At 24.7% G+C, this 23,738-nt stretch overlaps 1 protein-coding gene across 1 annotated transcript; it reads right to left on the bottom strand.

The window, feature by feature from the left end:
• Positions 1-3,672: 3,672 nt before the first annotated feature.
• LOC145833463 (uncharacterized) lies at positions 3,673-12,158 on the bottom strand. The gene is made up of 11 exons (XM_082940639.1): positions 12,020-12,158; positions 9,777-9,946; positions 9,426-9,559; positions 8,946-9,076; positions 8,439-8,668; positions 6,939-7,066; positions 6,009-6,133; positions 5,677-5,801; positions 5,454-5,593; positions 4,920-5,068; positions 3,673-3,995 (listed from the first exon to the last, which is right to left on the bottom strand). The coding sequence occupies exons 1-11, from the start codon at positions 12,156-12,158 to the stop codon at positions 3,931-3,933; spliced, it is 1,536 nt and encodes a 511-aa protein (XP_082796765.1). The 3' UTR covers positions 3,673-3,930.
• Between the last annotated feature and the right edge of the window lie 11,580 nt (positions 12,159-23,738).

The following is a 23,738-nucleotide window of genomic DNA, read 5'->3' as shown; positions in this document are numbered from 1 at the left end:
AATTAAGGCATCAAAATATATAAAATAGTGTATTATTACGCCTACATAACTAGTTAAAAAAACAAAATTATATTTTTATTGTAAAAAAATACTTTAGTTTCATTGAAATAAATAATCATAGAGATTATGTTTTAGGAAACAAATCTTGGATTTTTAATTTAGGATTCACTAGAGACTAGATACTCACACATTGTAAAACTGAATTTTTCTCAGATTGCAAATATGCAGTGAAAATTACAGTTTTAAAGTTGTTTATATAAAACTTTGTTAACTGCTTCTTTGTTTAGCATAATTTTGTTACAGATAAAAAGATTAACATTTCTGTAAATCTTTATTTATATTTCAACATCTTAGAAATTATAATTACCAACGTTCAAACAAATTAACATTTTTTTAAATAACAAAGTTGCATTTATATATGAATATTATTTAAAATAAAGTTCCCGCTATACTTAGATAAATTTTTATGAATTTTAAAAAACTTTATTACAAGATATTTTATACTTATTTATATTACTTATTATTGAAGATATACAAGAAAAGTTACAAGTTCGATTATACGAAAGTAATAAACAAAAAACTATATATGATTACAAAAAGGAAACTGTTTTTTTGGTTTTGATTTTCGTAACAACTATAAAATTTTATCTTAACGCTAGCATAAATATTTTTTATTATATAATCAACTAAGAAGAACTGTTTTTTTTTAATTAGTCATGATTCTTCCTTTAGTTGTAACCGTTCAATAAGTTTTGAAGTTTAATTACAAGTTTTCAACAACTAATAAATTACAGCATACGTTTTATTTCTTTATAAAACTAGAACTTTATTCTTTTTTTGTGATCTTAACAATTTTTAATTTGCAATTTGTCTTAGTTATCAACGTCATTGTTAAATTTTATTAATTGCTAGGTTAGACAAGTATTGAACACAAATGTTTAACTTACGTTTTGTAGGTTTAATTTAAGTTTTATATTATTTAAAACTTGAATTTTTTTTTTTAATCAAAAATCTAATTTTTTAAACTTTACAGTCATTCTTATAATTTAACACAACGATTTAAAATTAACAGCATATTACATAAGCTGATTGTGATATTCTTTGAACTGTTTATGGTAGCAAACTGTTTAAAAATTAGTTTCCTAGTAATTTTAAGTACAAACTGTAGGTACAAGATATCTTTAAATCGATACAAAATTTTGTTTTGTAGTTTTGGTAAGTGTAGTTTTCTTTTTTTCTTTATACTTTTTTTGTGTTAACTAGTACAATAAAAGTCTTAAGTGCTAGAATTATTATCTTTAAAAAGGTGATAATTGTTCTTATCTTTTATAACTTAATAAAATAAGTATTACACTATGTCTAATTTGATTTTACAATGTATATGGTTCTCAGAGTCTACAGCAAAAGTGTTTTAAACAAAAAAATTCTGTTTTTTATAAAACTGAGTTGGCGCTTATGCTCATGTACAAGTCTTACTGATACCAATCCATAAATGTTTTCGAAAAATTAAATCTTAAGGCAAATTACAACCTCATTATTTATGCTTGTAAACTAGCTCTATAAGTTCTAAGACTAATAGAAGACATTTAAAGACAAAATAAAAATTTAAGTGATTTTTATTGTTATTTTTAACAGGAGACTTAGAACTGTTTTTATAAGAAAAAATAAAGACTACTTTTAAAAATTTAGTTTGGTATTAAAAAAGTTTTAAAGATTAATTTCTATTTAAATTTTTTGACTAAAGTTTAGTTTTTATAATCAAAATTCTTCGAATATAGTTATAAAGTTAATTTGCTGAGTAATAGTATTTTTTTAAGTTAAAATAAAAACATAGTTCTTTTTATTTCTTGACATTCACAAAAATTAATGTTTACAGAAAAATTTTCTTTAAATGTTATAGTGATCTACTTAAAGATTTTTTAAAGTTAATTGTTATATGAATTTATTCAATGTGAATTATTGAAATTTCCCTCATTTATAGAGATTATATATATGTAAGTTAGTTTTTAATTACCTAAATAAGTAGTATTTTTTTAGTGTAGTTACAATTTTTATTATAGTATCTCGAATGTTTTTCATTTCTTTAGATTTCACAGTATATTTTTTACTAAGATTAGCAGCTTTGTGAACTGTCATTCACTTTGAGAAAGCTTTTTTTGAGCATTATTAAGAGAGTTTATATTGTTTTAATACAACTTTGCTCCAAGTATTTATTGGATAAATTCGTACTTTGCTTTATTTAAAAAATATGTATTTTCTAAAGCAAGGTTTGCCATAATAGGTCCATATGGCCCCTTGAGGGCCATCTTAGCAAGTCAGGGCGCGATAAGCTGCAGAGACAACATTTCACGAGATTCGAAACTTCAGTAGATTTTGTAGGGTTTTGTTGAAGTGCACGAAGTCTTAGGCACAATTTACTGGAAATTTAAAACTTAAACTAGATATTCTTGGGTTATAGTGGGGGAAATAATTTAAATATTTTATGAATATTAGGAGTTTATGAAAATAATTTTGGGAAAACCTGTTATAAAGTAGTTTAAACTCAAATTTAAACAGGCATGATTTAAATTTAAAATTATTTAGCTGTAAGTAACATCTTTAAAACATGAAATTGTTAAAACGTTAGAAAAATCAGATACAAAACCGTTGACGATTAACCTTTAAAGGTAATTAAATTTATCAAATATTGTTAATGTGGATAAAACAGAAGGTATTTAAAAAACCCATGTTTTTTTTACTTAAATTTTAATAAAACATTTATTATAATAAAAACTGTACCGTTTTTTATATCTATTTACTATTTTACTTTAAACTTTCTACTAAATTTTCAGATTTACTCAAAATAAATAATAATTTTAGATCTATTTATGAAAATTTAGAGATAAAGCTCAAATAAGTTTAGAATTATAAAACTTCTAATGTTAAAAAAGTTTTGATTACAAACTTAATGCAAAATAGTCAAACAACATAAAAAAAGACTGTCATAGTTTTAATTATTTCATATCAAACCGTTTAAAAAAACATGATAACTTTTGATCTATCTAAAACAAAAGTTCAAAAAATAAAAACAGTGCAAAGCATAAACCTATGTTGGAAAAATATCGGTAATGTTATATTTAGGGTTGCCACTCGTTTTTTCAAAAATTTTTCCAGGTTTTCCAAATTTTTTCCAGGTTTTTAAAAGTACAAATTTTTGGGTCCATTTTTAGTTTTAAGTTACGTTTAATGTAGAAACTGCGTTAAATAGTATAAAAACATTGAAAAGATACTGAAAGTTGCTTTAAAAGTGTTTTTTAATAAAAAAATTTTTTGGTGATGACAAAAAATCTTACTAATATGATAGATTTATTGTGTCAAACTGAAATTTTACTCTTAAAAATGTTAAAAATTCCAGGTTTTTCCAGGTTTTCTTCAAAATTTCTCAAATTCCAGGTTTTTCCAGGTAAAGTGGCAACCCTGTATATTCTATTGAAGAAAACTAAGATATGTTAGGTAAAATAAACTAAATAAAATTTTGATAACATTCTTAGCAAATAAAGATAAAAACTTAATGTTTTTTTTTTCAAGTTTAAAATAAGCTCATACAGAAAGTAATATAAAAGCTAAACAAATTTTACTTTGAGAAAACGTATATATAGGTTTTATTATAAAAATAGTTTAATCAATTACCACTTTAATCAATAAAGTTTATTAATACCAAACAAAAATTATACCAAGAAACATAAAAAGTTTAAAAAGTGTTTATACAAATTAGTACTATTTTCGTCGTATTTACCGAGAAAAATTAACTAAAAATTAGAAGAAATAAAATAAACAAAGGTAAACACTAATTGATCACGAATTAAGCTGTATAAAGCTTAGCAGTGTTGTTTACTAAGCTTCTTAATAGTATCAAATTTTTCCTGTGTTTCTATCTACAGCTTAATTATACTATTTCTTTTTTCTTTTAGATTGTTTTCCAGTATCTTTTGATTTTAATTCCATTTCTTTTCGTGCTATAATTATAATTTCAAATTATAAATCAGTTCCGTATGCTAAAAAAACCTTTATAACAACTGTCTGAACTATTATTCAGTAATAACTTTTAAAATAATTTAATATTTCTAAATAGTTTTTTTTTGATAAAATTTAAATAGTATCTTCACTATCATATATGCACTAACTTTATTGGTTAAAATATAAGTAACTAACGTTCTTAAAACAAATTCTACTTTGAAGTATCTTGACATAGTAAAGTCATCAAAAGATTATAAGGAACATTATATAGATAATCGATAGAGTAAGTTATAATGTTTTACAGACATTTATATAACTAGGTTGACATACTCAATATTATCATTCGCTGAGAAAAATTTTCATTTAAGAATACTATTAATCGGAAAATAAAGCGATCAGTTTAAAATTAAATGAAACAAATATTGTTTTGAAATCTCTAGCAAAACAGTAAGCTATAATAAACGCTCATACTTATTATTAATATACAAACTCTTAAAATATCAAGATAGTTTTCAGGTGATGATTATATGAATTAAAAAGATTAATCATAGCTACTAAGATAACTATTTTGCTAACAATCATTTAAACAACTATTAAATTCAACTTTTTACTGGGAACTAAAACTTTAACTTTGACTTCCAATACACGCTAAGTAGAACAGCCTAAAACTTATTCCTTATAAAAACTAGTAAAATACTGTTTTTTAACTGTATTTTTCTAGCTAAGTTAATAATGAAGACTTTTTAAGTTTTACTGCTATATTCAAGTAAAAACTCTTTTTTTACAAAAAAATATAAACTGTTTAAAAGGCAAATTATTAATTTTATTATTTACATTATAAAGTTTATCGAAACTATTTAAAAATAATTCCATTATTGAAAATAAAATTAATTCAAAAACAACATACGTATAACATAACTAACCTGTTTTATAGTAATCTGATTGCTCCATAAAGTAGTCCATATTAATTATTAAACCTTTAGACAATACTGAATCAATTTTTATCATTAATTTGTCAGAATCATGTTTTGGTACTACACTTAACTTTTCCATTTTCAGGAGTTCATTAAACCTAATGATAAACACTTTATAGGCAGAGTTTTTATTATAAATTTATAAGTTTTAGTTGTTAATTTAAACACAAACAGTATAATATATAACTAAATAGAATGGTATGCTCTTACGTGTTTTATAAACACTTATCATTCTGTTTGAAACCAAAACTACTAAAATCGCAAATATTTTAAACGTACATTGTTTTTAATTAAAAAACTTGTATAAATGTTTGCTGTTTTCAACGCCCATTAAATGCATGAGCAATACAGTAAGATTTATGAATATTTTATATTATATTTACATAAAAAAATTGGAGAACTTATTATATGTTTTCACATTTAAAGTTTTTGAAAACCTCCATTTATTTATCACTAAACTTTTTAACATAATCAAAAAATAACCGATATTTCAATTTGTCAGCAGTAATCCATTGAGGCCATGCAGTTTTTGGTAAAAGTTGTAACATGTTTTGCCATGGATCCTTTTTTCCTATCAAATTAAACAAACATAAAATTTGTAAATCCAATTCGCTGTCAAAATTCTGAAAAAAATTGACTTTATGTTTTTTAACTATATAATTTTAATTTTTTTGAAGTAAATTCTTGAAAAAAAACTGGATATTACCTCGGTAATCTTTTTTGGTTTCCAAGACTTTAAAGTTTTGTAAGTGATAGGAAACATATTGAAGTCATCTTGTGAGAATATCACTACCTCCCTCGGGCATCCAATTTCATATGTGTGTACTTTCACTGTGAAAAAACTCTAATTTTTACACTAAAATTTTATTAATTCTTTAAATTTATACTTAATTTTGAAATTAGTTTTTACTCTGTAATTAATGTATAGAAAAAAAATTCAATAATTACTTTTTTTCAAAAACTTAAATTATTAAATTAAAAAAAATTATTATGAGAAACTCATAATCTAGTTTCTTTTAACAAAATAAAGTAACTGACAACTATTTAATTCGGGTGATAAACGCTTGAATCTTTTGAAAAGTTTATGAAAATCATTTTCAAATTTAAAATTACGAGAATCTTTAGGTAAATCTTTTTCCATCCATCTACTTATTATTGAGTATCTGTGAAAATACATTAAATTAGTACATTTTGTTCCTGTTTATTATAACTTACTTTAAAAATAAGATACTTTAAATTTAATATTTGATTTGTTTGGAACAAAATTAGCTTATTTTTAAGAGTATGACAAATAATATACAACATAGAAAGCATATTTTTTTAACTATAAATGCCCTATAAAAAACTATATTAAATTAAAACTGCTTTTTACATATAATACCGCAACCATCCAGGAAAAAGGGTTGACAACTTCTAAAATAAGTAAGTCAAATATGGGAGCTTTTTTGTATATAACGGACCAAGACTATTAGATATAAACTTTTTTGTATTGCTGTATTTTTGTAAACTTATCCTAAAATATTTTATTTTTGAATAATTACATTAGTTTATAACAAAATAATCATGTAACTAGTATCACAGCTTACTCACAATTAAGTTTACGTTATTTTAGTATACATTTATTTTTACTTTTAATTCAACTGCATTTTAAAGTTCCAAAAACTAAAAAAATAGTGACAAGTTTGACAAATTTACTTGACAAACCTAGCCCTGGTTAAGCAATGTAATTTACATTTAGAAAAATATGAAATTTAAATCAACTGGATTAATGACAGTTTTATTTACAGGAAGACTGTTTCAAAAGAAAAGTCAAATTCGAAAAGATAGTTGTTGACAGCTAGCCGTTTAAAATTTTTTTTATAAAGTTTTAAACAAATTTTTAAAGTAGTCATATTTGGACTTATAAGTGAGTAAGTTAGTTTTATCTTAAAATAAATCTACTTTAAAACAAAGTAAAATATTTTGCACCTGCTTATAATTACATCAATATTAAAACTGGAAGGAAAAGGAAATAAATTCAATATTGCTTGTAACGCATCATTTCCATAAAATTCTACTCCGGCAGCTACCATGGCATCTGTTTCAGTCGTGTGTGGCTTGAAAATAAAAACTTTATTTAAATTTAATTTAACAAGCATGTAAAATATTGTAATGATAAATAAAAACTGGTTTAAAAATAATTGATTTTAATTTTTTTTGCATTATGTAAAGCTAATACACTTGACCATCAGATAATTTAGAATCTTTTAATTATATTAAGGCCATAGGGGGGAGGGGGGTAGAAGCCATTTTTTGACCAAAAATAACATATAGACTTATATTATAGTAAATTTCATAATCTTTCAGATGTTTTTTTTAGATTTTAAAAATATTAAGTAACTTTTTTTTTATGACCGGTTATATAAAGGGTTGTCTTTATAAAGGGTATATAAAGGCTAACTTTAAAGCCGTTTTTCTCAAGTTTTTAAAAACGGGCTTTAAAATCTATCTTCTCCTTCATTTTTCAAGCAATCTTCTTCAAATTTTCAGGAAATGTTCCTTACATTATGAGAAAAAAACGTTATTTGTGAATTTTAATAATTTAAAAAAATAAAAATTTTATGACAAAAATTAAAAAAAAAAAGTGATTTTTTATCAAATTTTTTTTATTTTTTTCAAAAAAAAGGTATTTTTCTTTCAAATTTTTTAAAGTCACAAATAACGTTTTTTTGTTATTGTATTAAGAATAGACTGTGAAAGTTTGAAGAAGATTGCTTAAAAAATGAAGGAGAAGATAGATTTTGAATGCATTAGTCTTTTTTCGCCGTTTTAGTTTTTCCTTCCCCATAAGGAACCTGTTATGCGGCCCGACTTTGGCCGGTCATATCTCAAAAACTAATTCGATTTTTTAAAAACGGTAAAAAGCTACTTGAAGCTTATTAAAAACTCTATAAAATAAGATCAACTTGTAAAAAACATGGCCTACCCCCCCCCTATGGCCTTAACTTTAATTAATATAACTTCAACAGTCCTTGTTTTAGCACCTTGTTTTACCAAGTGGATTTTTAAGAAATTATAGAAAATATATTTTAAAGAGTAAAATTGTTTAACTAAATTTAAATTATTATACTAATCTCCTTTAAAACATGTAAAACTTTTGTCAACTAATAAAGTTTAATTTTTTGTTTTAATTATACTTTTTCACAATAACAATGTAGTTTAATTTCAATTTAAACACCCTAAACTATAAAAAACTATTTACTGAAACAGAACTTGCTTAATAAAATAATTTTTGGCTTTCATTAAAATAAAAGAGTAAACATTGAATTTTTTGTACCAGATACTATTCACAGTTGTACAAAACTTATAACGTTTCAAAACGAACTTTTACTTTATTTAAAGAGTAACAATTAAAGTTCTCAACTTGCAGTTTTGAAATTTGATTAACACCTATTTAAGATCAATATTTTTTTATATTTATTTTCTTACAGTATTCTTCTCAGACACAACTGAAGGTTTTTGAATAATTGCTTCATCAAGATACAGTCTATGAGATTTAAAATCAGCAACAAAAATGTGATTTGACTTAACTTTTTCTTGTAATTTGATTCGTTTTAACATTTTTTTTGTTAATAACTCATCTTTAGAAATGAATCTTGGTTTTTCTTTAGCGTTATAAATTTCTGACAGTTTTGTTTTCTTGTGTAGCTCAATAGCAGCTGTAAAATTTAAAATATTTATATATATAGTTGTTTTCGTGATATATATTCTTATCATAAGTTTTATAAAGAAGTAACATTTGAAAAAAGCTTGTTGTCTGATGTTTTTATTTTATTTCATTATTAGTATCATCAAAAAAAATGGAAGTGAAATAATTAAATTGTTTAATACAACTCATATTTTAAATTAAAATGGTAGTAAACATTAGAGTTATAAAAATAGTATATATTATAATCAACTAGTTCAAACAATAGAAAATATTTATTATTTACATACTTTTTTCATTATATTGCTCAAGAGTGAACTTAAAGTAATCATATTGCTCGGCAAACTCAGGATCTAACCAAGTAATATAACTTCTTGTTGAATCCAGCTTCACTAAATTAGAACTAAGCATTTTATCAAACCTGTTTAAACAAAGTTAAATTATCAAAAAATTAAAGTAATAAATTTGAAAAAAAAGTTAGGTCTTCAAAAATATTTTAACTTAGAAGTAACTAAACAAAATGTTGTAATGATAAAGTACAAGAAGTATACAAAAAACTTATACAACGTTGATTTTAACAGCTGTTCTTAAATTTGTGTGTGTGTACATTGAATACAAAAAATGTTTGATTTTTATTAAATTTAAACACTTAAATTCAGAAAACAAAAACATTAAAATAAGTAAAATATAAAGAAAACTTATTAAGGTTAAGCAAAGATTTTCTCACAGAAAAAATAATGTTATTAAGTAAACTAAATTGTTAAACACACTTTTTCATAATCATTTGACTACTACTTTTATGTTTTTTCAAGTCTGTGAAAAAAATATCTCTAATTTTTGACCACTTAAGACCAAGCATTTCCACACCAGCTATAATAGTCATTTTGTTTTCATGATTTAATAACTGTAAAAGTAACAAAATATTAACAATTAAGTTATGTTGGTACTTCAAAAATTGTAAAGTATAGTAAAATTAAGCAAGTTTATTAAAGAAAAACTTTTATAAAAAATGTTAAGTAAAACCATAAACCTCTTAAAACATAATTGAAAAAAATAAAAATAAATACTTTGTTAAACACTTTAAAAATTATTAGAAAAGTATTTAAACTACATTTACATACCAGCTGTTGACGGGCTCTTTTTCTATTTTGATTTTTACATTCTGTGCCAAGATTATGCTGTTCAAAATCAACATTATTTTTATCAGTTTCAATACCTTCAATTTCTTCATCTTCACTTGCTGATTGCTGTATGTCATCTTTTTCAAATGTACAGACATGATCTATTTTTGCTGCAAAGATTTCAGACTTAAAAAATAAATAAATTAAAGTTTTTAATTTTGTGTTTATACTTTATCAGATATTAAGGCCATAGGGGGTCCACTTTGTTTTTTACAACTTGATCTTATTTTGTAGAATTTAATCTGAGCTATCAGACACTTTTAACCGCTTAAAAAAACTCAAAGTAACTTTTGAGATATAAGCGATCAAAGAAAGGGCGTTCAATAGGTTCCTTATGGAAGGCAAAAACTAAAAATGCGAAAAAAGACTATTTCACTAAAAATCTATCTCCTCCTTCATTTTTTGAGTAATCTTTCTCAAATTTTTACAGAATGTGTATCATTAAACTTTAAAGAGATCTATTGTAGGAATTTTTTTGATTTTGAGTAAAAAAAAAATTGTTGTCAAAAAACTACCCTTTTTTTTAGTTTTTTGTGAATAAAATTTTTATTTTTCAAAATTTCAAAAATTCCAACATTCAGATTCTTCAAAATATTAAAAGGAACATTTCCTGAAAATTTGAAGTCTCTAGATCAAAAAATGAAGGAGGAGATAGGTTTTTAGTGAATTTTTAAATTTCCAAAAAAATCAACCCCGGAAAATTTGCGGTCCATACGTTTGTATCGGAAACTTTTTACAAAAAATAAAATATCTCAAAAGTTAAATTATATTTTTGAATTCTATAAAAACAGGCTTGTAGTTTGTATTTAAAGCTTTCATATAAAATCCAAAGTTATTTTTTGTAAAAAAAAAAGTGGGACCCCCCCTATGGCCTTAATTATATTAGGAACTTATAATATGAAAAAAATTAATATACAAAGCTGGTGGTACAAATCAATTGAAAGCAACATTTGCAAAATGTAAATTTTTACTTAATTGAAACGTTTCTGTGCAAACTAGGTTTGATCAGTTTAACTAAGTATGTAACATTTATGTCTTTTCTTAAAAATTACATGCAACAAATTATAGGAGTATGTGATTAAGTGATAATTAATTATATCTGACAGAAAAAACTATAATCATATCAACTAATAGGATGTTAATTAACTTAAAAATAAAAACTTCAAAACAGGTAAGACTTTAACAATACTTTTATTCTGTGCATAACTAAAATAAAACATTTAAAATAACATACATTGACAATACCTTGTCAGTAAAATTTCCTTGGTTTAGGTTAAACTAAAGTATAATCTAAACAACCATTTTTAATTAAAGCCATTAAACATACATAAGAGTTTGATTAAGTTTTCATACTCATAAAGTTTTTATTTTAATATTTTTGAATTTGTTATTTTGCTAGGTATTATAAAACTCAAAAAGTTTTCTAACATGACTTTTAATTTTTTTTACTCAACTCTCAGTACTTACATTGATAATAATTTATAGTAAGTATGATAACATCAGGATTGTCACTTTTTTAGTCATAAAAACTGTTCTGAGTCATCCTAATACAAATATCTAATACAGAAATACAACAAGTTTTGCATAATTTTTTGCATGCTTTTTTTATACTTTACTATTGTGAATCATCCTAATACAAATATCTAATACAGAAATACAACAAGTTTTGCATAATTTTTTGCATGCTTTTTTTATACATTACTATAGTGAATCAACTTTACACAGAAAATAATACATGAAAATAATGACAAAAGTAAAATAAAAACACAACTTTAAGGAAAAAAATATATAAATGATTAAAACATAGACTTATATGAAGAAAAAAAATTAAACTAGTCTCAGTTTTGAAAAAAAAAATCAAATAAGCCTGAGTTTTTTTTTTGTAAACTATGATAAGTTGCTAAAGTGTGTTGCAACCATGTAACAGTCTTTTTTAAGAAAGCAAAGTTTATCCTGTAGAAACAAAATTTCTATAGATTAGATGAAATTTTGTTTAAAATATACAAAACTTTTAAGAACTATTTTTATCTCAATAAGTAATTTTTATTTTCCTATCATAAGTATCTGTAGTATATACTTAAAGCTAATGTTGATTGTAAGAAAGTAAAAATATAATGCTTCCTATAAGGCTTTAAATTGAAAAACTAAGAAACCATACATTTTTTAGATTAACTTTTTATTACCATGTTTTCTAATGGTTGAATTTAAGTCTTTTCTGAATTTTTCTTCTTTTTGTTTTATAGAGTCTTGAAATTGTTTTAAAATTAGTTGTGAATTAATAAAATCATTGTTTAATGCTAAAGCATTTTCCTTCCAATCCATTATTACTTGCAGGTTTCTCCAACTACCTATTTGAAAATGATAGTTGAATAGGTTTTAGAATGGGGAAAACTTTTTTTAATGGTCTATAATAGGGGTCGGCTCGGCAGGCAATTGGTTATCACGGGCCAAATTTCAAGCTAAAAAATTTTCCGTGGGCTGCAGTTTTAGTCCGTTTTGATTTTAAATCAGTTTTAGTTACATTTAGCTACTTATAGGGTTCTGGCACGGCCTAATTAAAATGTTAATTTAGTTTAGAGTCTAAAATTAGTATTTAATAAAGTACTTATGTCCTTATATAATATCTATCATTATTTATATAATTATTCAAAAAAAAATTGTTCTTTTCATTATCACCTAACTCTTTAACAATGAAATAAGCAATCCACCAGACGTTTTGCTTTTGAAAAAAAGTTACACGATACACAACAATAAAAGATCAACTACAAACACAGTGATGCAATAAAACAATTAATAAAATGTTATATCCATTTCCTCTTCTAGTTCGGTTTCATAAAGTGTTGTTTTTTAACTTTCTTTTGCATTTTGTAGATAGAATTTTCACGTAGTCATTTACCAGCTACTCTCACTGACATCTGTAAAAACCTAAGCTCAAAAAACAGATGTGGATCACCTTTTACATTTTTTTATGTAATCAACTTTTATTTATTTAGTTATTTTTTTCTTTTAAGTTGTTGAAAATAATATTTATATATTCTATACACTGCACAGCACATATTTAAAGTTTAAGTTATTTTGTTAAGCTTACTAAAATATAAATAAGACATATATTACTATTTTCATTTTAAACAGCGCAAGTTTTTCTTTTAAAACCCTTAAATACTTTAATAATCTGTCTAAAGTTTTCTTGATTTCAACTTTTTGAAACAAAAAGTTTGTCCTAGACATGACGTTAAAAGGTATCCAAGTGATGTACGAGTGGTGCACGAAAAAAACTTTTCGTGCACCAGATCCTAGGACCAAATATTTTTGAGCGCTCTTATTTTCTTGTTAATTAACATAAATAATTAGCTACATCAAACCAGTCAGTGTTTTTTTAAATTAAAAAAATTGTAAAAAAGCCAAGATTGAAAAACTTACGAGCATGAATTTTATGTTTATAAATCAAATAAAAATTTACATTCTGTGGAAAGTATCTTATATGTCACTGCTGACACTTTTTCAACTAAAAATAGCAGACTTTGTTTTATTTTTTAAGTTTGGCTTGTTAGTAGAATACTTTATCCAAGTTTAAAATTATCAACTTAGTATACATCTTCGATTCAGTTTAAAAAAGCTGCTGAGAAACAACGTGATTAAGTTTATTAAGTATTAAAAGTTATTTGTTTTCATTACATACGAATAAAATCTATAAAAACTAATATCTATTTTTTAAGTCAAAAGAATGAGACAAAACCTGAAACCGGATTCTGTTAGTTGTGGTATGTAACAGCGGCGTCGCGTGGTATTTTTCCTAGGTGGTGCAGAAAAAAAAAATCCGAGTTGAAGGTGATCGATTTGCTCCACTTGAGTTGCCTCTGCTAGAGTTGCTTCTGATCGAGTTGCTTCTGCTTGAGTTGCCTCTTCTCGAGTTGCTTCTGCTCGAGTTGCTTCTTTTCGAATTGCCTCTTCTCGAGTTGCTTCTTCTCGAGTTGCTTCTTCTCGAGTTGCCTCTTCTCGATTTGCTTCTTCTAGAGTTGCTCTGCTCAAGTTGTCTGTGATTGATATGCTTTTGCTCGAGTTGCTTCTGCTCAATTGCCTCTGCTTGAAATGCTTTTGCTCGAGGTGCCTCTGCTTTAATCGCCTGTGCTTTGCTTAGCTTTGTTTTCATTTTTGTTTACAAAAACTTGTGGAATGATACTTAAACTTGTACTGTTTCAGGGAATTTTCAACTTAGCTTACTTACCGCAAGATATTGATTTTGCGGTAGTTCTTAATGAAATTTTGCTGTTTTGAGTTCATTTGCGGCAGTCAGCTAAGAGTTTGCGGCAGTGAAGTGAGCAAATTGGTCGTTTTCTAAATTGGAGTTTTATAAGAGATTTTGTTCTAAAAAATAACAAAAACGTTATAGATACTTAATTTTTTCTTACAAGATTTTAAGGTGGTGCAATTGCGGCAGTGCAACACCCCACTCGACGCCCCTGGTACGTAATAAATAGATAAACGTAGATAAAAGAAATAACTTTAAATATTTTTAAAGCACTTGATTAATTTTATAAGAATATTACTATTTGATTTCTGACAAAAACTACTAAGATATTTTATTCTTTTATCATAAACAAATCGAAACTTTTAGTAAAACAAAAAAAAAAAATTATATATTTTTATTTTTATTTTTATATAATTTACTACGATTAAAATCAGAAAAAACTAAACAATTTAATAAAAACTAAATACTGCTGCACTGTGGTGGTTAGAAAAAAAAGATTATTTAGCTATCCACCAGTGGCGTAGCGTGGTATTTTGGTCAGGGGGTGCGCAAATTTTTTTCTCAAAAATTTCACCTAAATTAAAACTTTTGTAATTAGCTATAAAAAGATCTTTTTTTGAGTAATATAATTTAAATAAATTCATTAAGTAAAATAAGTTCGAAGTAACTGTTTTATAAATACTTATATATTACAAACTAAACAATTTAAAAAAAAGTACCAATTTCATTAGAATTACTTATACTTGCACAAATGTAAGCTTACTAAATAAAAATTATTTTACTACTTACAGTAAACTTTGTATCTTTAAAAATTAATATATTCAATAAAACGAAAGTATCTGTTTTATCAATATCTATATTAAAAATATCAATATCTTTAATATACAATACAACAGTGATAACAACACCTCATTGCACATAATTTAAATAAAGTTACACAGAAGTTAAAATAGACCAACTTTATTACTGTTATTACAGTTTATTACAACTTTGTAAAATTGTTAAAAGTATACTTTTTAGATTTAATTCATTTGATTGTATTTGTTTAAAATAAAAATCACAAACAAAGTTTATTTTTATAGGCCGACACGCATTTTCTTGTATGTTTACAAAAATAAAGTTCAGAAAACTAGCAGTAGTCTTAACATTTATTGTAACATAAAAAAAGACTTGTAAAATTGTTTAATTTTTCTTTAAGCGTGACGTATTTTTGTAAACTTTTTGTAGAAAAATCTGCCATAAGGTTATATTACAGCGGTTCACTAATTAGTTGCGTGCTTTTTGAGTCTAAATTCTTATGAAGTTAATGAAGATATAAATTTTTTTCTTTATGGAGTTTTTCATCAACATCGGTGCGCACTTTCGTTTGCGCACCGAGTCAGTATATTGGGTAATTTTCTTAACTTATCACTAATTGGTATTCAAAATTTCATTTAACTTTTTCAATACTAGATAAACATAGTTGAAAAAAGGCAAATTAAGCAAAAAGAATTAACTATAAAGGATAATAATATTACATTATTTTTTTTTACTTTTTTTCTTTTTTTGGGTGGCACGCACGCGCCAGTGTCCCTCCCCACGCTACGCCCCTGCTATCCACTATCTATATATGTGTGTATATAAAACCATACAGAAAACCAAATACGCTCATGTTCTATGTAAACGGTAAGCCGAACCACCCAGCAGACCAACCTCCCAGTTGCAGTAAACAAGCGATGAGGCAAATTTGTAGCACTAGTAGCCTGTTTCATGTACATGCACTTTTTTTCGTAAAAGTGTAAAGTTAGGGTAAGGGTTAAAGTTAGACTATGAGTTAGAATACACGCTTTGGTAGTGGCTAAATAATAGTGTGTACAAAATTGTAAATAAGTAAACAAACTCACTCAAGCGTATCGGTAAAACACTGAATGTGTATAAAGCAGCTACAAACTTGACTAACATTTTAAGGCCTCTCAATAAGCATTTCCGGAAACTTCTAGCGGTCAAAACATATTCACTGAAACATAAAACATACAAACAAGCTATTAGAGCAAAACGGATACCTGTGCACAAGTTAGCCTACAACAAAGAAGGAAAAAAAGCAAGAAAAGAAAGAGAAGGAAGGTAAATACATTATTCTATAATGCTCCTTTCTAGAAAATGTAGCGACGTAGCTTGGGAAATGCTTTTAAGCAACTGTGGATAAAATTTGACTAAAGAAAATCCATAGAGTAAGTTTTAAACTTGATAAAGCTAAAACTGTCTCAAAGTATCAAAAGTTGATAAAGACAAAAGAAATCTAAAATTGTAAGCGTTGGAAGAAAAAATAAATTAATTTGAGATTGCATAATGAAAATGTCCGATCAATGGCTAATGCTCAACAGATAATTTTAATGATAATTTGTAAAATAACATAAATACATTAAATCCTGTGTTGGATTAACAGGATTAGTCTTTTAAAGATCGCGATACAAAAAGTACAGTTTTAAAGGTGAAAATTTGGCAATACCAATACTTTATGTACATGTAATTACAAAAATTGCAGTGTATATAAGAAAACTTATAAATAGTAGAGTATTTATTAAAATAACTCAAAAATTTTATAAAGAAAAAAAAACAAAATCAGTCTTAAAAATAATTTTAAATTATGGCTAGAATTCTGAGATATTAATAATTTATGGTTGTATGTGAAAGAATTTAAGAATACAGTACTAAAAACAATATAGACCAACAAAGTCAGTGGTGAGAATGGCATCTCAGTTAAAGTTCTTAAATAAATAAACATTATTGTTTTTCAATCAATTTGAAAATTAATTAGTTAGGCAATTTGTTTGGTAAGTATTCATTTAGGTTAATATTAGCAAAAGTTACACCAATACTTTAGTGTTAATCAAAAAGTAACAAACTCAAAACAATTAAACTGAATTTAAAATTAATTTAAAAAATATTACTACAAACAAAAAACAACTACTATTTAAAAATGGGTGTAATAAACTAAAGCAGATAAAATAGAAACTTTAAACGTAAAAACTTTCTTAATCTCTAAATAAAAGAAGTAAGCTACAAACAGGTTTTAATACTTTTTAAAGCTAGCTCACAGTTTTTAATAGTTTTTAGATTTTTTTATAAATGTTTATCATGTTATTACGTAACAGCTAACTTTGAAACAGTCTTGTACTTAAGTACGGAATTCTCTTTCTATTAAAACTAAAACTTCCTGAGGAACGCGTATTAAACGCGCTGAAAAAGCTCCCCATAGTATTAGTTTTTTTTTATATACTAAACTTATAATTGACACCATGAAAAAATAGAAAGCTTTTGTTTTTTCTACAATCTACAGGAATGACAGAGCAGTTATACATTTATATTTAAATTTTTTTAGATCTTGTTGTTTTATTTAAACATGGTTTAAAATACTATATTTTTTGTATACAAAATAAAGCGAATTATACTGACTATATAAACAACAATCAATAGATTACATATGTTTCACACCTAAAGCTTTAAGTGTTCATCGTGTTTTTATTATAAAATTATAATAGAAATTTACTATTACTACAAAAAATAGACATAATGATTTATTGACCTTTTAGCAGAATTTAAAAATCACTGCACAATTTAGGGATTGGCAGCTTTTTATAAGTCAAAGGCCAATTTTTCTAGAAAAAAATACTCTCGGCCCAAAATGTATAGAAAAGTGTCTTCACAAGCCGAAGGAATTTCAAAATAATTGCAGTAATCGATATAAAATGCTATTAAAAACAAAAATGTGATAAAATAAGTAGTAATAGAGCAGTAGTAAAGAGTACATACAAAATTAAAAGCCTAATTGTAAGCTTTTGTACAAAAACTTGTCTTTTTTTATTCTAAAAAGTATTTTTTAGGTAAAAAGTACCTTGTGGGCCGCACATTTTGAATTTAAATGCCGCAGTTTGCCGACCCCTGGTCCAATTTCGAAACTTAGTTAATTTAGAAAGCGTATTATTAATATTAACTTTGACGTTAACTTAGTAATAAACTCACTATGATGAACGTTTAAAGCTTTATGCTTTAGTTGCAAAACATATGTAATCTGTTTTATTTTGTTTTCATTATAAATATTTAAGTTTAAAATTATTGATCACAAACGTAAAACGGAAATTCCCAAAAGCATTAAACCAAAGACATAGTGTACAAAAGGACCTCTCGGTCATTGAGTCATACACCACATGCTTTCACCAAAACTGTAGTAGATATAATGATTTTTAATAGTCAAGAAGTTAAGCTCTAAACTCCAAAGAAAAAAACAGCTCACTGTAAACATCTATAAAAATGTTAAGTTAACAAAAAATATATGCGACAATTAACTTACTAATAATTTTACATGATTAAAACACTTCTAACTAAAATCTTATCTGAAATAAAAAATTGTCAAATTAACTTTTAATAGTTGCAGAAGAAAAGAAACATATAAAATTCAGAAAGAAGCAGTTGGAAACTATGCGCTAAAGGAAAATGATTATTAAAAATAAATAAACAAAAATGTTAACATCTTTATTCTTAACTGTAAATTTTATTACGGTAAATTATACTTCTACAATCTAAAATCTAATTTTTATTAAAAAAGCACTAATACAGACATGAAAAACGTTTATTAAATTCTTTATAGAAAAAAATAATACAAACAGGCTAATATATTTTAATTTTTAGTTGTAATCAGCAATTACAGTCAGCTATTTTTACACTCTTTTTTATACGCTATTTTACAATAACTGATTTAGTACAAGTTTTCTGGGTTTAGATCACAATTTAAAAATAAAGCTTATTTGTAGACTGTTTACTATCATAGGAAGGTTTTTAAACGTATTTATATATTATTTGATAGTAAGTTTGTAGAGGTTACTAATTTTATTTTTATTTTATTACACGAATGTTTTCAAAACTATACTAGTTTCATTTTCAAATGGTAAATGTTAAATGATTTTGAAAAATTTAGTTAGTAAAATAGTTTAAAAACAAGTCTTGTTTATGAAGTACAGTAACCTCTCGCTTATTTACGCACATTGTGTCTACAGAAAAATTACGTAAAGATACGAGAGGTACCCAATATACTTACTACAATGGCTGTTTTTTGATATTGCTTCTAGTTAAAGGCAGACTGATGACTTTCCCACTTTTAACAAAAAGTTTACTTTATTTCAAAATATGAAAACAAAAGATAAAACTATACATATATTAAAAAAAATAAATTTAAGTTAATATAAAATAATATTACTTGTAGAAAAATTTTACTAATTTTAATAATGCGTAGATTTTATCTTTATCTTTATATATATGTGAATTATTTGATACTTAACATTTATATTATATTCTATTTAGCTAATACAATTTACATACAGAAGAAGAACTTAACCTAAAAAAAAAACGTCAATTGAAAATTAGTGATATGTTTACTGAAAAAAACAACTGAGATTTGTTTTAAGTGTAAGCTCTATATTTATTGAGTATCACTGCTACTTTTTGCTAGGAAGTTTCATTAGATTTCTTTTTTAGATGTTTATTCATAAATAGGGCAAGAGTGCCATATTATTTATTTGTGTTTTAAACTCTCATTATTTCATTATACTTTCATTATTTAACACAGTAATATTTCTTTATGAATTTTAATATAATCTCTTATTGTTAACAAAATTTCTGATAAACTGAGGTATAAATAAATGTTTATCAATTAGTCAAGGAACATAAGTTTACAAAGTCTAAAGGTATAGAGAGGTGAGTTAGCATTTATAAACATATTCTAAATTAAAAATATACAATAAATCTAACTTTTGCAATATTAAAAAAAAAAAAACATTATTTGAATATTTTGGAATTTTAAAATGCGTTACTAAACGAGAGTGCGTAACGTCACGAGTGTGTAAAGATGCGAGAGGTTACTGTATAAATAAATCTATATAAATAAAAAGTTTACAGTACAGCAAGTAAAACTTAAGCTAAGATATGTTAATTAATAAATCGTCAGTAGTTTAGCTTTTCCATTTAATGTTGCTTGCGTGTATAAGTTAGGCCGTTTTACCTCTATCAATATTGGTTCCAGTTTAAAGTTTTGAACTATTTCAGAGTTTTGACAGTGTTTGCAATTAAAATGATGTTCAAATATTGCGCTGTTTTTATCTGTTCCGCAGTGATCTGTAATTCGTCGGAAGACTTGTCGTGATGTTTCTCTATTAGAGGAGATGCTCTGATCTGGAGAGCAGGTGTATTTATAAATAAAATTTGTTTCAAAAATTTCCGAGCATTCATTTTTGTTGCTGAAGTAGTTATTAAAGTTTTTGTTGGTGTAGGCCGGTTTAATAACAGTGTTGCGTCTTTGAAATATAGATGCTTTTCTTTTTAGGAATCGTAATTAACCAACTTAAACTGCTGTGAAATAAGAGCAGTTTTCGATGTCTATCTTCTTTTAATTTTGGTGTTAATCTTTTTGTTTTGTTTGAATATTAAGTTAACGATTTAATGAATTTCAAAGAATTTATATATTTTGGACTCTGTAAGGTTTTTAAGATATTGATTCGTAAGTAACAAGTTTTTAATTTTTGTTAGTTCTTCTTTAAAAACAGTAAAATTTGAGCATATATTAAGCACTCTGTTTAGACAAAAGTCTATTAAATTAGGTTTCCAAGATTTTGAACACATACTGGTGTATTGAAATATTGGGCCTGTGTCTGTTAGTTTTCTATAAATATTTGTGTTTAGTCGGTTTGATACTTGCTTTACCTAAGTGCCGTGAAACGGTAGTCTTCCGTCAACGGATCTTTCTAGAGTGAATTTTAAATTTGGGTGTAGAGTATTCATTTATTGATAGAAAGACCCAGTTTGGTATATGAAGACTATTTAGTTCTATACTTTACTTTTGAATCAAAAACTTGTTAAGATGCCTATTCTTATGCAAACTCATGTTTTATATTTTATTCAATAAACTAAGGACAGCTCAAGGCTAGTATCTTAGAGTCTAATCTAATCCTAAAGTAACAAGAAAAAAATAAGTTTGGATTGCTTACTAAAAACGTTTTGAATCAAAAAGTTTACGTATGTTATTAGATATTTTGTTAGTAATCTCTATTTTTTAATATTGTGTGTTGAATTTACAGGGCTGAAAATAGATATAAAATATTACAGAACGATAATGTCATTCGTAAACAATAAAAAAAAGCTTTATAAAGTAGTCGTGAGTAAATTTATCTAAAAGCTGTAACTAATTTTAAACTACAAATTCTCTTTTTGTCATATTAGTATTATTTATTTAATGATAAAAAAAGCGTTCAAAAAGTTTGGTCTAAGGACTTAGTGTACAAAGGAACATTTCGTTGATCGAGTTTTACACAACTATTATATTATTTACACGTATTATGTAAGTAATTATTTTGCATGATATTTTAAAAGTATTCAATGTTTTACTTAAAATTACTGAAGTCTGAAAACAATTCATTTTAATTACTTAGACACACTTTTCATTATTTTTTAAATCTTGGTACCTAACTAAAAATCAGTGCTGAATATTTTTAAAATACTTTAACTATACCAAACCAATGTTAAAACTCTTAAACTTTATCACAGTAGCAATTAAATTGTTGTTAGTTAAATTAGCATATAAATTTAAAGTAAATTAAAAATTTAACTTATAAATATGAAAAATAAATTTATAGTTAAAAAAAAAAGCTACTAAAGTAAGATCTACAATTGTTAAGTTTAGTTTCTAATAAACTATAACAACAAGATTTTGGAATTTTGAACTTGATTATGTCTAAAGTTATTTTTAGATATTTTAAAGCTTGTATTAAGTATAATGATGAAATATAATTTAAAAAAATGCTTTTTATTTTTATACATTACTTTATGAAAACTTAATTATAATTCTAATAAAACAGCCCATGCTTTTGAAAATACAGTTACTTATTAAGTTTTGTCTTAAAGATGCTAGATACTATTTTTCAATACCCCCACTTTAAAAATTCCAGAGCCTTCTATTTAACAAACTACAGTTTTGGTTTTTTTTGCTTAAAGCAATTTATTTGAGTTAAATCATATAGATTTCATTTAATTAGTTAAACTTACATAGTTTTTATCAGATATTACTACTGTTTAAAAGTAACAAAAATAAATTGACTTTTACTAAAATGTTAACAAGAAAATACACACAAAAAAGTTTAAGGCACTAAAAAAATATATTCCTTTAAAAAGAAAAATCGACTTTATAAATTATAAAATTTTCAAGTTTTTAATTCTTATATTAAATTTGCCAGTTTCTATGAGAAAAGTTTCTGAAATTTACTCGACCATGAAATAAACATTTAAAACAAACAGACGTTTATTAAGAATTTAGAACTCTTTAATATTAGAATTCTGGCAACACTACCGTGTATGTAATGTACTGTTAGTACTACACTACATTGCTACTTATTTAGAAAAATTATTAGCGCAAAAAAATATTCTAAAAGTAATAAAACAGTTTTATTTACCATGGGTTTTTAAAAAGTACTATTTTTTTTACTCTTTATCAGCAATTTTACTTCACACATTTTGTAGTCATTTTACCTCTGAAAGTTTTTCGTTAGAAAAAGCTACTAAGACAAATTAGTCTTTTAAACTTGTTCATATTTACGTGTGTTATAGTAAGTTATTTCAAAAAAAACAAAGTTGTAAAAGCAGCATTAAAAGATTGTAATGAGTTAATGTGAATGACAATAATGGTATTGTGAGATTGTATAAAAGAAAAATAGTATGAAGATTATAAGGCTATAGAACAAAATACAGTTTTTTCTAAAAGTACAAAAGCTAGCTCACTCAATTGTAAACACTATCAACTTTTCAAAAAATTAAACTTTAAAGGTTAAGATAAAAACAATACAACAAATAAAAGAAAAACTACAAAAAAATCAAATTTTGTACATTTAAATATGAATTTAAAACAAGTATAGTGGTTTTAAAAGTCAGGTTTCATTAAAAAAACTTAAAAATTAAACAAAACATTTTAAAAAGTTGTGTAAATGTTACCAAAAAAGACAGATTTAATTAAAAGTACTACTATTGAAAATTTTAGATACAAAATTAAAATACAAGATTTTCTTTAAGTCTCATAGTATTAAAAATCTTTAATTCTTAAACTTAAATTAAAAAATTATACAAAAGTTTTTTGTACAATAAAATATATGTTTTCAAAAAAGGTAAATATCTGTAAACAAAAGTTTTTGTTAGAGTGAATCTAATGAGAATATAATATCTTTATGGAAACTTTATAAAAATTAAACATAAACTTAAACTTTTTTTCTATGTGAGTTTATGATTTGAGATGATAAAGTATAAGTTTAAAAGGATTATAAATAAAAATATGGTAACAAATGTCTAAAATTACTATTTATAAATTTAAATGTCTGTTATTATTGTCATTTAAAAACTTTACCACACTACTAGTACTTTTAGACTACAATTATAGTTAAATGTTTCATTTTTTGTTAAATTTTATGTCCATCAAAATACATATAAATAAAATGCATTTTTTTATTATACCTTATTATGTTTTTAGCTACCTATTCACTAAAGTTTTTTTAATGATCTTATTTTATTTTTTATATACTAATTTTTTACTCCTACTTACGATCAACTTAACCTAAATTCAACAACTGTGTTAAAATTATGAA

This window comes from Thalia democratica, chromosome 4, assembly GCF_965202585.1.
Source record: "Thalia democratica chromosome 4, ktThaDemo2.hap1.1, whole genome shotgun sequence".
Taxonomy (NCBI): domain Eukaryota; kingdom Metazoa; phylum Chordata; class Thaliacea; order Salpida; family Salpidae; genus Thalia; species Thalia democratica.
This window is presented reverse-complemented; position numbering and strand designations above follow the sequence as displayed.

What these genes read in the sequence shown, in the direction of transcription:
- LOC145833463 (XM_082940639.1), bottom strand. Translation starts at nt 12,158, where the DNA reads ATGGATTGGAAGGAAAATGCTTTAGCATTAAACAATGATTTTATTAAT. An exon ending in GCTGACAAATTGAAATATCG is followed by an intron (nt 5,069 to 5,453) that starts GTTATTTTTTGA and finishes GTTTATCATTAG; the next exon opens with GTTTAATGAACTCCTGAAAA. An exon ending in ATCAGATTACTATAAAACAG is followed by an intron (nt 3,996 to 4,919) that starts GTTAGTTATGTT and finishes TTATAATTATAG; the next exon opens with CACGAAAAGAAATGGAATTA.